This window comes from Passer montanus, unplaced genomic scaffold (genome assembly GCF_014805655.1).
Source record: "Passer montanus isolate IOZ18808 unplaced genomic scaffold, ASM1480565v1 scaffold37, whole genome shotgun sequence".
NCBI lineage: Eukaryota > Metazoa > Chordata > Aves > Passeriformes > Passeridae > Passer > Passer montanus.
Genome location: NW_024368485.1, coordinates 8,328,684 through 8,344,199, shown reverse-complemented (window position 1 = coordinate 8,344,199; position 15,516 = coordinate 8,328,684). Strand labels below are relative to the sequence as shown.

At 50.7% G+C, this 15,516-nt stretch overlaps 1 protein-coding gene across 2 annotated transcripts in view; it reads left to right on the top strand.

Annotated features, from left to right (window-relative positions):
* PAK5 (p21 (RAC1) activated kinase 5) overlaps positions 1–15,516 on the top strand; it is a 160,187-nt gene that overhangs the window by 120,611 nt on the left and 24,060 nt on the right. For both annotated transcript variants that reach the window (XM_039716994.1, XM_039716995.1), the window contains one exon: positions 2,242–2,456. In XM_039716994.1, the coding sequence (XP_039572928.1) occupies positions 2,242–2,456 (215 nt within the window). The remainder of the gene's footprint in view (positions 1–2,241; positions 2,457–15,516) is intronic.

Below are 15,516 nucleotides of genomic sequence, written 5' to 3'. Positions count from 1 at the left end.
TGAAATCGATGCAGTGCCATTGATCTGCAGCTGGCTGCCACTGGTGGAGCCACTGCCTGGCCTGGGGCTGCTTCTCTTGGAGCCTGGAGATGGATAATCTCTGAGCACAGAGCAGCCACCGTGGCTTTGGAAGTGTGTCTGAGAGTGCCACAAGGTACCCACGTGCACCAGAGAGAAATAAAACAATTATGGTGCTGGGAAAGGGAAAAAGGCACACATCAAAGTGATTACATTGCAATACAATCACTTTGATATGTGCTTTTTTGGAGGTTTTGGGAGAGGAAGGTGAGGAAGATAACCCAAGTTAACAGAGCTGGAGAGAGACTGTTAAAAGAGCAGGAGATTTTGGGAAGTTCAGAGTAGGGTAGGAAGCCAGAGAGAGATGTGTGGAAGATGAGACCTGTGAAGAAAGGCCAAGTCTGCTCTGACTAAAAGAAATATGCACAAAGGAGACAATCACCTACAAATACACAGGGGGGACTTACAAAGCAGCCAGCAATCAATTTTCAAATAATGGACTTGATCTTTAGATAAACTAGTGAAAGGCAGTGAGGGTGGAATAAATACCTGATTTATCACTGCATCTTTTCTTAGCTGCAGCAGCAACACAACCATGTTTTCTTCTCTGAACTTCTCCTCTCCACCTCCTGAATAAAGTCAGGGAAGCACCTTTCCAGCTGGGATGGAAGAGCAGTGCCAGCCTCCTCACCCTGCTGCTATTTCAGACAGCTGCTGCCGAAGTGCTCAGCCAGCCCTGAGAAATGGCCCAGAGAGCAGGGGGAGGAGTGTTGTGAGACAGCAGAAGGCAGGCAGAGAGCTTTCCCAGGACAGGACAGTATGTCACTGAGAAGCAACAGGACCTGTCTGTTTCCCTGGGACCAGGACTTTATCCCTGCCTTGCACAGCAGATTTCTGGAGTCCTCCAGAAAGTCAGTTCTGAACTTGCTTCAATAGAACTGTTAGGCTGCACTTCATTTTAAGGTGGCACCCACCAACCCAAGGGTTCATGCAGGTGGGAGTGTATTGGCTATTTCCTGTGCCAGTAGAACGAGCAAATACCTTTATCCCTGTCACTTTGCAGCTCCTGCCTCCTTCCACCTTGCCAGTGGAACTCCTTTTGCCCCAGCTAATCTATAAATCTGTGTTCCCTCCTGCTGCCTGCTCCATGTTCCTCAGGAAGGCCTAAACAGGAGGAAAGCAAATCCACTCAGTCTTGTCAGGAAATAACAATTAAAATTGACTGAAACATTCACTCTGTGTGAACAGGAGCTGTGACAGTTAGCTGTAGCAGGCCAGCCCAGGTGGATCCAGTGAAGGAGAAGCTGGGAAGGTCACACACACATTTCCTCCAGCAGCCTCCAGCTCCTTGCTTGGGTAGGATTGGAAGGGCTCCTGTCTCTTCTGCACACCACCTGCACAGGAACCAAAAGGGCTGATGCTCCTTCCTGGACCTTCAGAGGAGTAGGGCTGTGGTTGATAATCCCAGCCAAGCCTGCTGGCCAGGAGCAGGGACCCCTGCCCCTCTGGGGGTGAGCCCGGGCGCTTTGGGCATGTGGCTCTCACGGCAAATCATTCCTCTCCTCAAGAAGTCAGGCCATGACGTTTGTAATAGCTGATACCTGATGATTTTTTAAATCAGGACTCTTCACAAATGCAGAGGAAGGCCCTTGGACCAGGCTGGAATTAGATCTGAGCTCTCTGTTTGCATGGCTGCAATGGCACAGGAATAATTCCCCTTGGAGTGCTGCTGTGTGAGACCCAGACCAGACCATGGCAGAGCCAGGCTCCCACCTGGATGGGCTGTCTGTGCTCCAGGACCTGGGGTGCAGATTTGGGATGCAAAGCTGAGCCTGCATTTGCTCCCCCTTGTACCAGGACACAGCTCACCTCTTACCAAGGGCTGTCCTTGGAGCAAAGCCATCCACTGCTGCTGGCCTTGCTCTCAGCTTGGGGCTTCCATGGGTGCAACCTGCAGCATGAGCAGAGAGAGGAGTACAAAACAGGACCTGGGGCTTGCTTTCCTGGGAATTTCCTTGTTTCATAAGGCATCACGAACAGGTTAATTTCTTAAGATCTTCTCCCAGAAAGGAGGTCAGCTAAGTGCTCGCCTCGCATAGATCTCAGCGTGTGAAGTTCATGGAGGGCTGGCTGATGACATCTGCTGAAATTCCCTGTGAGGTAGGGACAATGGCTGAGGGATACAACAGAGTGTAAACGTGTGGCTCTTTTTGTTTTCTGCAGATCTTTCCACCATGTTTGGGAAAAAGAAGAAAAGGCTGGAAATTTCCGGCCCCTCCAACTTCGAGCACCGGGTCCACACTGGCTTCGACCACCGGGAGCAGAAGTTCACGGGGCTGCCCCAGCAGTGGCACAGCCTGCTGGCAGACACGGCCAACCGGCCCAAGCCCATGGTGGATCCCTCATGCATCACTCCCATTCAGCTGGCTCCCATGAAGGTACCCTCCCATGAAGGCTGCCCTGTGCTGCCCTCGTGTCACCGTAAGGAAGCCGTGCCTGCCGCGTGTGGCCTTAGCGTGCCGGCTGGGCCGCGAGGCAGGCACGGCCGGGGGGAGCTGCAGATCCAAACATTTGTCAGCAGAGCTGGGAGGAAAGGGAATGCTGTGTATAAAACTTGTGGGAGTGTCTCTGAAGAGCCTGAGTCACGGGTCTGGCAGGCCGAGCCTTGGCGCTCCCGGGCTGCAGAAGAAAAAGCCACAAGGCCCAGGGGAGGCCCAAAACGCTGCTCCTCTGCAGCACAAAGCTCCTTGGTAATTAATTTAAGAACAGTGCTGTAGGCAAAGGCAGTCTGGAGCAAGGGAGAGAGGGAAAAGTACACCAAAGGAAAGAAATTAAATTGCTTGTTCAGCCGGGCAGGGAGCTCAGGGAGGATCTGATTGCACCCACTGCTGGGGTAGGACATGGTGGGGATGGAGCTGAGCTCCTCGGGGCCTGGGAGGATGAGGGACACAGCCCTGCTCGTGGCCTGGGGCTCAGGCTGCACGCCTGGGAAGAGCACTTGGCTTACAGGGTACAGCAGAACTGGCAGGGAGCCACCAGGATTCCAGGCTCAGGATTCTGACTGATTGGTCCTGATTCTGCAGTTCCTCTGGGACTGCACATCCTGACAGGCAGGTGAATCACACCTGTGGGATGGTGATCCCAGACCTGCCAGCCGTGCACCTTTCCCTGCCATGCAGCTGCAGAACAAATGTAGGATTTCATTTTCATGTGGATTTTTCTGCAGCGAGGGAAAATCAGATAATCCTGAGAGCATGGACCCTGTAGTTATATTTGCTAAGTGCTCTTTGCTAAATTTACATTTACTGCCTGCTCCGGAAGGGCACTCATCACTTGCTGATCAGGGCTGCTGGCTGCTGCTGCAGGACAGTGGGGATAAAATCAAGATCTTCTTTTTTTTTTTTTTCCTTTTTTTTTTTCTTTTTCTGTAATAAAATATCTTGCTGATAATGGTGTCCCAGAATAATGAGGAAAAAGGTAGGTAATCTTCTTCCTGCTGCTGGAGGAGAGCAGCTTTGTTCCACAGCCCTTCTTAACACAAGAAATATCTCTGGATGTTTTGACATGAATACATGAAGATGTTTTAAAATGGGGGGAGAAAAAGGAGTTTATTATCTTGCAGAAATACTCTCCTATAGTTCTGGAGCTATAAATCCCTAAGCTTAAAAAGTATTAAATTGCATTACTTTTCTCAGCATTATAAAGATCATATGACTCTGGGCCTTGGCCTGCAAATTGTGTGTGCAGAGCTGGGTTCATGTCCCACTGAAATACACACAGTGAAGGACCAGCCCCAATGGGAAATTACCACGTTTTGAAGTAGAGAAAATCACTGTTGGTTCTTTCCAAGAAACTGTAAATTCCTGCTTTTCTGCCTGTGTATCAGGGGTCTACATATGGCTGATTGAAATGGGCCTCCATAACTGTGCCATAAAGTTTTGATAGCAACTAAGAGGCATTGACTATCCGCTGAGAATTGGCTTTTAACTCTATTGCAAGATACCAGTTTAATGTATATTTGTTAAGAATTAGCATGCTTTGTTTTGATACAGCTTAACTTACAGAGACAAGCTGAGCTGCATTCACTTTAAAATTTAGAATATTTAATGTTGCTAAACTAGTTCAGCATAAACATTTAATTTAGACAAATTTTTAATGTGTGCACTTGTAGTACCTTTAGTGTTTAAAGGGTATTTGGTACTGAGGATTTCCTAACTTCACTGAGAGCTGTAGATTTAAAATGCACCTGCAGCTGATGAAGATGGGAACCACAGGGTTGAGGTCTCAGTTTTTCAGAACTGTTCTCAGTTCCATCAGCAGCTGATGGCTCAGTTAAGGCATTGCTGTGTAGCAGAGGAGGATCCCCAGCTGTGCCCTGAGCCACAGCACCGAGTCTGGCTGAGGGGTTTGCCCAGGGGTGGTTCATGTTGTGCTTTCAGGTCATAGAGCAGCTCTGGAACTCTGCGCATTGCTGTGTAGCAGAGGAGGATCCCCAGCTGTGCCCTGAGCCACAGCACCGAGTCTGGCTGTGCTTGCAGGTCATTCATACAGCAGCTCTGGAACTCTGCTCTTACGTGCTTCCACACTCCTTTGCCATGCCATTCCTTCAGTATTGGCTGTCTCTGTGGTGTGAGGCAGAAGTGTTCCTCCTAATTGGTGCTCCTTCGTGGCCGAGGAGTAGCACAGAGCAGAGCCAGACTTTGGCAGCCCATTTCTGGCTTTGAGGCAGAACTGGTGTTTGCCTGTTTTGGGCTTCACCCAGAGCTGAGGCAGGGGAAGGGAAAGGCTTTTGTGCAGCTTTCTCACTTGGTGGTGTTTGCTTGTTTCCCAGCCTGCAGAGCAGATCTGTTGGTGTGTAGTGTCTCCCTTTGGGTAAAACCAAAAAATGATAAATACTCTCAGTGCTGCATCTCTGCTCAAAGGCAGCAGCAGCAGGGATGACAGCCAGGCAGTGCTCTGGGCTCCCAAACATCCTGGGGATGTCACCCCTGCTCTGTGCTCTCAGATATCCTGGGGAATGGCACCCCTGCTCTGTGCTCTCAGATATCCTGGGGAATGGCACCCCTGCTCTGTGCTCTCAGATATCCTGGGGAATGGCACCCCTGCTCTGTGCTCTCAGATATCCTGGGGAATGGCACCCCTGCTCTGTGCTCTCAGATATCCTGGGGAATGGCACCCCTGCTCTGTGCTCTCAGATATCCTGGGGAATGGCACCCCTGCTCTGTGCTCTCAGATATCCTGGGGAATGGCACCCCTGCTCTGTGCTCTCAGATATCCTGGGGAATGGCACCCCTGCTCTGTGCTCTCAGATATCCTGGGGAATGGCACCCCTGCTCTGTGCTCTCAGATATCCTGGGGAATGGCACCCCTGCTCTGTGCTCTCAGATATCCTGGGGAATGGCACCCCTGCTCTGTGCTCTCAGATATCCTGGGGAATGGCACCCCTGCTCTGTGCTCTCAGATATCCTGGGGAATGGCACCCCTGCTCTGTGCTCTCAGATATCCTGGGGAATGGCACCCCTGCTCTGTGCTCTCAGATATCCTGGGGAATGGCACCCCTGCTCTGTGCTCTCAGATATCCTGGGGAATGGCACCCCTGCTCTGTGCTCTCAGATATCCTGGGGAATGGCACCCCTGCTCTGTGCTCTCAGATATCCTGGGGAATGGCACCCCTGCTCTGTGCTCTCAGATATCCTGGGGAATGGCACCCCTGCTCTGTGCTCTCAGATATCCTGGGGAATGGCACCCCTGCTCTGTGCTCTCAGATATCCTGGGGAATGGCACCCCTGCTCTGTGCTCTCAGATATCCTGGGGAATGGCACCCCTGCTCTGTGCTCTCAGATATCCTGGGGAATGGCACCCCTGCTCTGTGCTCTCAGATATCCTGGGGAATGGCACCCCTGCTCTGTGCTCTCAGATATCCTGGGGAATGGCACCCCTGCTCTGTGCTCTCAGATATCCTGGGGAATGGCACCCCTGCTCTGTGCTCTCAGATATCCTGGGGAATGGCACCCCTGCTCTGTGCTCTCAGATATCCTGGGGATGTCACCCCTGCTCTGGGCTCCCAAACATCCAGGGGGACGTCACCCCTGCTCTGTGCTCTCAGAGATCGTGGGGATGTCACCCCTGCTCTGTGCTCCCAAGCCTCCTGGGGATGTCACCCCTGCTCTGTGCTGCCTGGGATGAAAGGCTCCTGGAGCTTTGGCACACGTGTGGCAGCCTCTTGTGGAAATGTCAGCCTTTGAATCCCCACCTGAGCTGACTGTACAGTCATTCATTTCAGAAACAACAGAGACAATGATGGGATTCCCCTCCTCAGTGTGGCTGACCCAGATACCAGCAGAGGATTGTGTATTTCAGGTGCAAGCACAAGTATAGCACAGCAGAAAACTGCATGAAAAATAGAACAGCAGTGATCTTGATAGGTTGGAGGGATAGAGGCAAGGAGGGGGGGAAAAAATGCTGATTTTCCACTGAAAACATCCCTGCTTGAATAATGTGAACAGTCTGTGTCTGCCTGTAGTTAGAATAGGCTTCATAAGGGCTGACAGCCTGTTGCCAGGCCTCGTGGTCCTCTTGCTTCAGTACTCTGTAGTTACTCCATGTGTATGGGGAGCTCATGGTTTGCTGTTTGTTCTCAGCACACATTATGCTTGGCTTATCTTTGCCTTTATACTACACAGAAGCTCCAGTCTGTTACCACCCTTTGATTTTTGGAAACTTCAGAGTCAATAACTAAGCAAATGCTTCTCCACTCCATTCAAAATACCAGGAAAACAGACATCAGAACCTTTATTCTGGGGATTTTTGCCAAGAGAGCTCATCATTGGCTTTGTAAAGATGCTCCATTAACATTCTTCAGTGCCTGCTGCTGTCAGCGGAGCAGGGAGGCACTGAAGACTTGTTAAAATCCCTTCCCATGTTTCCTAGTGCAGGGAGCAGCTGAGCATCCTCACTTCTGTCAAGTTACTGGAAGGAAAATGCCATTTGTTCCTGAAGAGATGCCATACTGGGGTTATTCGTTAGTTCTCAGTGCTGCTTCATGTGTCAAGCCTCCATTGCTATGGTTTTGTTGGTGCCCTGGGTAGTTTCATCCATCCTCACCTCCAGCAAGACTGAGATTCCCAAGCTGACAGTGACAGTGCTGAGTTTGTCCTGGAGAAAGGAGGGAGGCAGCTGTCAGTGTAGGGACAAGAAAACTGAATCCTGCCTGCTGGGACCTCCTCATGGCCTTCTCCCTTCCTCTGCAGCAAATCCAGCCGTGCTCACGTGGAGGAGTTTCCCTTTTCCTCTGTTTTCTGCCCCATTTCCTTCCCTTGAAACACGGGTGTGAGGGTGAGGGGCTCTCAGTTTTCCTCTGTTTTCTGCCCCATTTCCTTCCCTCGAAACACAGGTGTGAGGGGCTCTCACTGCCCCGTGGTGTGTGCTGTGCTCTGAGGTGAGCATTGGCACAGCGGGGTCACAGGGCGAGCCCCTCAGCTTGACATCCATGCTGTCCTGCCAGGACACTGCTCAGTGCCTGGGCTGGGCTGCCTGCAGGGCAGGGGAGCCCTGTCCTTCCCTTGCCTTCCCCAGAGTGCCCCCATGCCCCAGGCTGGGCTGAGGTGCCCATGGGCTGTGCCACGAGCCCAGTTCCCTTTCCTGTGTCCTGCCACACGCGGCTCCTGCAGAGCAGAATTTCATGGGGGACAGAGCACTGCGTTGCCAGCTTCTCTCCCAGTCTTTCATCCTCATATCTCAGAGGTCTGATCTACGTGGTTTGTCTGAAAATTTTCGCTTTTCTCGCTTTTGTCTCAATCCTTGACCCCAATCCTGGTGAGTCAGCTTTAATTTTTAAAACTTTTCGATGTTTCTACTGGTGCATTTCAGCCTCTCTCCTGCAAAGAGAAAGACAATCAGAAATTGAGTAATTGGTTGTGGCCCTTCCAGTAGCTCTGACGTGAAAATCAAAGCTTTTGTTTACTCTGCATGAAGACAGAAGGAAAAAAGGCAAGTATTTCTCTTCCCCATCCTGTTTGGCCTCTTCAGATTTTCCCAACAATGACATTCAAGCCTCATTTAAAGTGACTTTTTTTTTCCTACATTTACATGTCCGTGCTTAGATGGAGGATACTGTGCACAGTGATGCTGAGTGGTCAAAGAGCTGAAAGAGGAGATGAGTGAGGGTCCTTGTCTGGGCTGGAGCAGTCAGAAATACCCAGATTTCATTAGAAAACCCCCGTGCCTCCCCTCCCCATGTGGAATTGCACAGGGAAATGCCTGAGCAGGAGAAGGGGGATTTGGAAGTACAGAGCTGTTCACATGGGCAAAGCAGCGTTGTCCCGACTCTCTGCATCAGCCTCCCAAATCTGTATTTCTCCGTGGCAGCTCCTGCCAGGACACACCTGGAGGGCTGCTGACATCTCGTGGGCCTTCCTTGTAAGCACATGCTGGAAGCCCCCATGGTTGTTAGCTGCAGGCTCTGCAGGGGCTGCTCAGTGCTGGCTCGGCTGGGGCAGGGCCAGGGGCTGTGTGCGAGCAGGGCAGAGCCTGCTCAGCCCTGCTCAGGGCGGCACAGCACGGCATGGCACAGCACGGCACGGCACAGCCCAGCCCAGCACATCCCAGCACAGCACATCCCAGCCCAGCACATCCCAGCACAGCACAGCCCAGCCCAGCACAGCCCAGCCCAGCACATCCCAGCACAGCACAGCCCAGCCCAGCCCAGCACATCCCAGCACAGCACAGCACAGCCCAGCACAGCACAGCACAGCACAGCCCAGCACAGCACAGCACATCCCAGGTGCAAGGAGATGCTCTGCCAGCGAGCGTGGCTGGGCAGCAGGACAGCAGCCAGGGCACTGTGCACCTCAGCCTTTGGAAAGGAGAGGGCACAATTTGGTGCCAAAGCCCTCTAGCCTGCTCAGATTGTGATGTCAGCCCTGCTCTGCAGGCAGGAGTCCCTTCCACCACAGCTGTTCTCTGGTTATCTTCATCTGCAAGTGGTTATTGTCAGATTTGCCATGGCCTGTAAGACAGCCCCAGTTCCAATTTATTTTGATCACTGAACAGGAAGGCATTTGCTGCTGTGTGCTCCTGGAAGAAAATGCTGCCACACATTCAAGTGGAAGCTTTTCTTCCAAAGGGATCGTGCTTCACCCTTGAGTGCCATTTGTTTCACTGTGTCTGTGACAGTGCTACTTCAGTTATTTCTGTTCCCCCCACAGATATAGTACACATGTGCCATCTAGTGTCCATGTCTGACTTGGTGTGAGAAGAGCCAAGCTGACAATTTTGTGTAGTCTTGCAGGAATTTAATCACTGTACAAGAAGAAATGAGCCACAGTATGAATCAGTACAAGAAGTACACAGCTCAGAAGTTTTTTAGAATTTTATCACTAGGTTAATATGTTCTCATGTGTTCTACATTGTACAGAGGAAACTTTTGGGTTTATTTCTGATTGTCTGATTTCAGAAAATTATATGTATTATGTAAGTCCTTCAGAATAACACTTTTGCTGCCTGTGAAGGTGGTCTCAGCAATAGTGTCAGTGTTTAAAAGTTATCTGGAAATGCCCTCAGTGACAGGCTTTAAACTGGTCAGCCCTGAATTGGTCAGGTGGCTGGACTGGGTGATTGTTGTAGCTCCCTTCCAGCAGAACCAGCCTATCCCATTCCATTCCATTCCATAGGGAACGCCTCTCCCCAGGATGCTTTAACTGATACATTCTCAGGTTTTCTTTACAGTTTTGAGTTTCTGGCTTTCTGAACAGCAGAGTTCCTGATCAGCAGCTCTTTCATTTTCACACAGTTGTCTTCCATGGTGTTGAAACATTTCATCCAGCCTGATTTTGACATTGTTCTTCTAGAGCCTCATTTGGAGAATCAAAACCAGCATCATTATCATTTCACAGTGACTCAAAACACAGGATATTCCTCTGTTTTTCAGTTCAACTGATGTGCCAGAAAGTGAATTATTCACATACCTTTTTTGCCAGGGTATTGTTCCTTCATGGCAGCCCCCCATGTTCAGCCAGGTACCTTTGTCTGCAGCTGGACTGTGGACACCAGCACCAGGGCTTGCAAGCAGGACCTGGCCATCCTAGAGAAACACTGAGGCTGCCAGTAAAAAAACCTCTCCTGGAAAGCAGAGTAAATACTGTAAGTGGCACAAAAGATTTTTCCATCTTATTCCTGTCGTTTAAATGCGCTGAAGCCAAGCAGGAGCAGTGGCTGCAGCAATGTGATGGTCAGAGGTGGTCACTGGAGCTGACAGGGGTGCTGGACTCCACTTGGCTCCCCTTTGGGCTGTGGAGGCAAGTTCGGCCCTGCCCTAAAGCCTTTAGTCATCATTCTGCCCCTCTGCCTCGGAGGGGTGGCAGTGGCTGCCTGCTGGTCGTGTCCCTCCCTGGAGAGGTCCCTGACACCAAAAAGCCTGTGCTGCCATGCTCTCCTCCTGGGGGCAGGCTCACACCTCACCTCCCCCTGCCCAGTCCCTCCCGGGGCAGGGCTGGAGTTGCTGCCTGCAGTGAGGGGCCCTGAGGGAGTTCTTCAGCAATCCTTGGTCACCTTAGCAAGCTTTGCCATACAACAGCTGGCATTGGTTTGAGCTGCTCCACTTACACGACAGAGGAGTTGTCTCCAATGTGATTAGTACAAGAATGTTCTTGGATGCATCAGCACTGAGGTTTTGGGTGATGTTAGTGTTGGAGGAGTCTTGCAAGGGTAAGCCTTAGTCCCGTTACTCGGAGCTTAAATGGGTGAGCAGAACTTGCAGTACACCAGAGACTGAAAGTGAACCTGGAGCTCACAGTCTACAGCTGCTGAAGCAGAGCAGCCTTTAGAGTTCAAAACCCACCTTAACCTGTAGGGCTGTGCATTAAAGGGCCAGACTCTCGTGCCAGCATCTCAGAAATTGAATCTGGTCTCCTCTGGGAGTACCACACTGGGAATACTCTCCAGGTAGCACCTGAAACAAGCCAGGAATTAGATCCTGACCAAGGACCCTCATAATCAGGTTCTTTTTTTAGCGTGGGAGCCTGCTGGGGTCGGTGTGGCAGCCCTAGGTGGCAGCAGGCAGTCCCCAGTTCCTGTCCTGGCAGCCGAGGTGGCTGGGGACCTGCCGGGCTGTCTGGTGGCTCTGCTCGGGCACACGCTCCAGCCCGCACAGCACAGGCTGTGCCTGGCATCTCCCAGAACATCAGTCTGCAGCATGGCAGGGCACGCAGCACCAGCGTGGAGCCTGCTCCTGCCCTCTCATCCATCCGTGCAGCTCAGCCCCTGCACATCTGCACTCCCGGGCCACGCTTGGCCCTGCCTCTGCTGGGCAACTTGGAGTGAGCCCTTCTGGTCCAGAACAGAAACCAGACAGGTTACAGCCCATTGAACCGTGTGATTCTGTAATTATAACCAAAAAACCATTGTGATTCTATAATTATAGCCAAACAGCCACGTTTATTCAATCCCAGCAGAGTTTAGTTCAATAGAGTCAGAGGGGGAAAAAATGTTGCCAAGCAGCTGACTTACCTGTGGAGCCAGAGCTCCAGGTACAAATGTGCTCTTTTCTGTCTGCTGCTCTGACATGATTAGATCTGGGCTCTGGTGGCTCTCTAGGAATTTGAAAGTGCTTTGCTGAGCTTTCTTTCTTTCTTGTCTTCCCCTTCATGCAGGATCCAATTACACCAGACAAGTGCTATGTATTACCAGGGAACAACACTGACTTACCTGCAGAGACTTTTAAATGCCTTTTCTGTTGTCTGTGGGATGAACCGTGTGCGCCAGGAAAAAAGGGTATTTCAGATACAGATCTTTAGAGAGGGAAAAGTGAATGAAAGATAAGTATTTAGGGTGAGCATTTCTGCTTTTTAATTGCTGAGATCCAACAGGCATTAGTAGTTAGCTATCAGGATCACACAGTTAAAAGGACAGCGTAAGATTGTGAATTTCACTGAATTTCACAGTTTTGTAGTCTGAGCAGAACGGTAATTGGTATCTGTGTCCTAGTTTGCAGCTAATTATTCTCACAGAGCATAGTGCATGGGAAGATCCTTATTGCTGAGGCTTATGCTTCCCTGTGAAGCAGCGTGGGATAGACAGGTGTAGAAATCTGGTTTAAACACGGGGGTTTTCATGAACCACCCTGGGAAAAGGCTCTGGAGCAGGAGGGGACTGACTCCCATGGCACAGGCTAGGCTGGGGGAAGCAGCCCCATTTCAGCCTTCCCCTTCTCCCTGCTCCTGGCAGGGCTGGAGCTGCTCCGTGTCAGGGAGGAGCAGGGGAGCTGCTCCGTGTCGGGCAGGCTGGGTTATGAGCTCGGCAGTTCCCATCTGCCGCCCAGCACAGCGTGCGCTTGGTGGCGGCACAGCCCAGCAGATGGGAATTCCAGCCCAGCAGAGGGGAATTCCAGCCCAGCAGAGGGGAATTCCAGCCCAGCAGAGGGGAATTCCTGGCCTCACCTCTGCTGCAGAGCATCCTCTGAAATCTCCTGCCTCACCTCGTTCCCATCAAGAAGGTGTTTGATTTGCACTTCTCCTTTACAAGAGGGAATAAGTAAAATGTCAGCTGAGGAAGCTCCTCGTGTTTTCCATCTCACCTGCCTTGTAAATTTGATCTAAGCATTAGATTTCTGCACAGGAGCCTTTTTTGCTTCATGCCCATGTTTGCAGATAAAAACCACTCTGTGGCAGTCAGTCCAGCTTCCTTAGGACATTCCTGTGGCTGCATTTCCCATTTCACAGTGTCCTTGAAAAGGAAAAGTAATACATTTCCTTGGAAGAAAGAATGCTACAATTTACAGTGCAGATGAAATTGTTTTGTCTTTTTATTTTGACAAATTCCTGGATTTGCTGAAGTCAAGGAGTGAGCTTTCAAAAGAGCATGAAGGAGTCCAATGTAGTCAGAGACATCAGCCAGTTTAAAAAGTGCTCCTTGCATGTGTGTGGCCAGGAATGCACAATTTTAGTGTGCTGGGAAGAACCTCGAAACTTTCTGGCTGTTTTCAGGCCGTGGGACTGAGGCATGTCTGGCACATCGCTGGTGCAGGATGATTTCTCCTGCTGCACCTTGACAGTGCCTTCCCTGCCACCCTGGGCAGTGCTCTGCACACATCAGCCTGCCCTCCTCGGGTGCCAACCCCAAATTCACAGGGATGACATCGCAGGGACTGTCCCAGCCCCGAGCAGGGCTCGTGGGCAGTGAGCCCCATCCATCTGCACTGCTGGGGCTGAGGCACTCTGCACTCACCAGCATCTTCTGCTCTCTGCCTGATGATTTATGGAGTGGGAAAGTCACTGACAGCCCTCTGCCTCGGCTTGCAGAGCACCAGGAGCTCCTGAGCTGGCCCTCCACACCCAGAAACAGAATTGTTGACTTTGTCTTCTAGCACCTGCTGTACTTAAAGCTTCCTTTGCTGTGGCAATACACTTCTAATTGTTTCTTCTAAATTAACAGACTGTCAAAATCCTCATTTTAATTAAAAGCGGGAGATGACCCCGACCACAGTGCAGTGACCCAAGAGCCTCTGCTGTCCTGAGCAAGTGCCCCTCTGTCTGAGCTGTCAGATAAAGGCAATTACTTCCTGAGCGTAAAATTTTATCACACTGGAATTGACTTAAATATTTCAGAAAGCTCAATCAGACTGCAGCCAGAAAAATCTTTCACTGAGGGGAAAAAGCACCGGGATCATTAATTGGGTTAGTGCTCCATCAACCTTGCATTTGTTAATGGGCATGTTTAGGGCACGAGGGGAGCCTCATCCAGGGCAATTTCACCTGAGCTACGAAGAGGGTTTGTGCTGCAGTGACTTTGTGACCTGCAGGCTGTCCCCCTCTCTCCCCAGCTCTAACTGGGGAGAGCAGCTCCTGCTGGGAGAGCAGACTGCCTTCCCTGGGTGCAGTGCCCTGTGCCATTACGGCACGTGTGGGGCACTGGGTTGCACAGCACCCTCCCCACAGAGGTGCTCCCCCTGGGAAGCCCAGCCCAGCCCTTTGTGCCCTTCCAGTGCAGGGTGTGAGCTGTGGCTTGGTGAGGAAGGCTCCCTGAAGTGCCTGCCAGCCCTGGAGCACCCACACGGTGCTGTGCCCCAGCTCAGCCACGGGTACGTGGGGCACACTGACTCTGTGCCCTGAAAACAGTGGCACTGGAGCCTCAGTGCCAGCCCCTGGGGAGGGCAGCAGTGGGCTCTCAGAGCTGAACTGCTTGGGGAGCTGCTGGGGAAGTGCTCTTTAATTCTTGCAATTTCTCATGCCTTTGTTGAGAAAAGTGGGGTTATTTTCCCTCACGCTACCCCCACATAAAAACCTGGAGAAATATCAGCTAGACTGCAGGTATTAGGGGTAAGGATGAGTGGCTGCTGCACGTTAGGGCTGGTGATGGTTGTGATGTGGCTGCAGAGGGCTCTGCATCCCTTTGGGATAGCCCCAGGCTCCCCTGGCTATCCCAGCTCCCTGCAGCTTCCCTGGGGAGTGCTTGCACCAGACATGGGCAGCAGAGTCAGGTCATACCTGGCCTGAGATGCACTTTTGAGAGGTGTTTTCCTGTGAGAGTGATGATGCCAGAGCTGAAGCAGGCATCAGGATTGCAGCAGCCCTTGCTTCATCTCCCGTCTCCTGTGCACTGTTGTGCTGAAACCATTGCCCCCAGCCTCAAGAAAACGCAGCAGTACAAAGAGGGCAGTTAAAATTCCTGTGACTAATGTGTTTGAGTTATTTAATTTTGGGGGACATTTTTCTTTTCCTTTCCATCTCTGAATAAAAGAAAATTTTGAAGGGTCCTAAGTCCTATGAGACAGAAATTGTTTGGTTTGAGATTTCTCCACTCCTCTCCCTGAAGCTGTTGAACCCATCAGTAATACTGATCAGTGTTACAGACACTTTCTGCATCACTGAATCAGTAATACAGACACTTTCTCTTTCAAATTAAAACTTTTAAGTCACATTTCACTCATATGTTGTGTGTCTGAGAGATTTGTGTGTGTATATGACACAAAATTGCACGGATCAGATAAATTTCAAGTAGGCCTAGAATAATTATTTTAAACTTTTAAAATTCTCTAATAGCATTTCAAATTACATATAATAGGCATTTATGTGTATTTAAAAATAAGGAAAAGTTACTAGAATGTAGATATTTCAGTAGTTTTTTAAACTAAACGTTGTGTTAAAGTTGCTGTATTTTAAGATGTCAAAAGAATTACCAGGGAATGTGATTATAATGAAATGTTGCTCTTGTTGTTATGGAAACCAACTTTTAAAACTGCTGTGCGAGGTGGGAAATTACACAGTGCCGTTTTGGTGAGCCCTTTTTTATAGTTGTCCATTATTTTGCTTTTGAAGAACTTTAAACAGCTGGCACTGGTGCTGTTAAGCATGTTGGACTGCTCTGCAGCTGTACCTTGGTTTGATCCCGGGATTTGGGGTGAGCTCAGGTGGTGTGCCCATCCACACGTGGCACGTCCTGCAGCACCCTGGGCTCTGTCTGGGGGCTTCTGCCCTCCTAGGGCTGCTTTGGCTCAGTTTGACC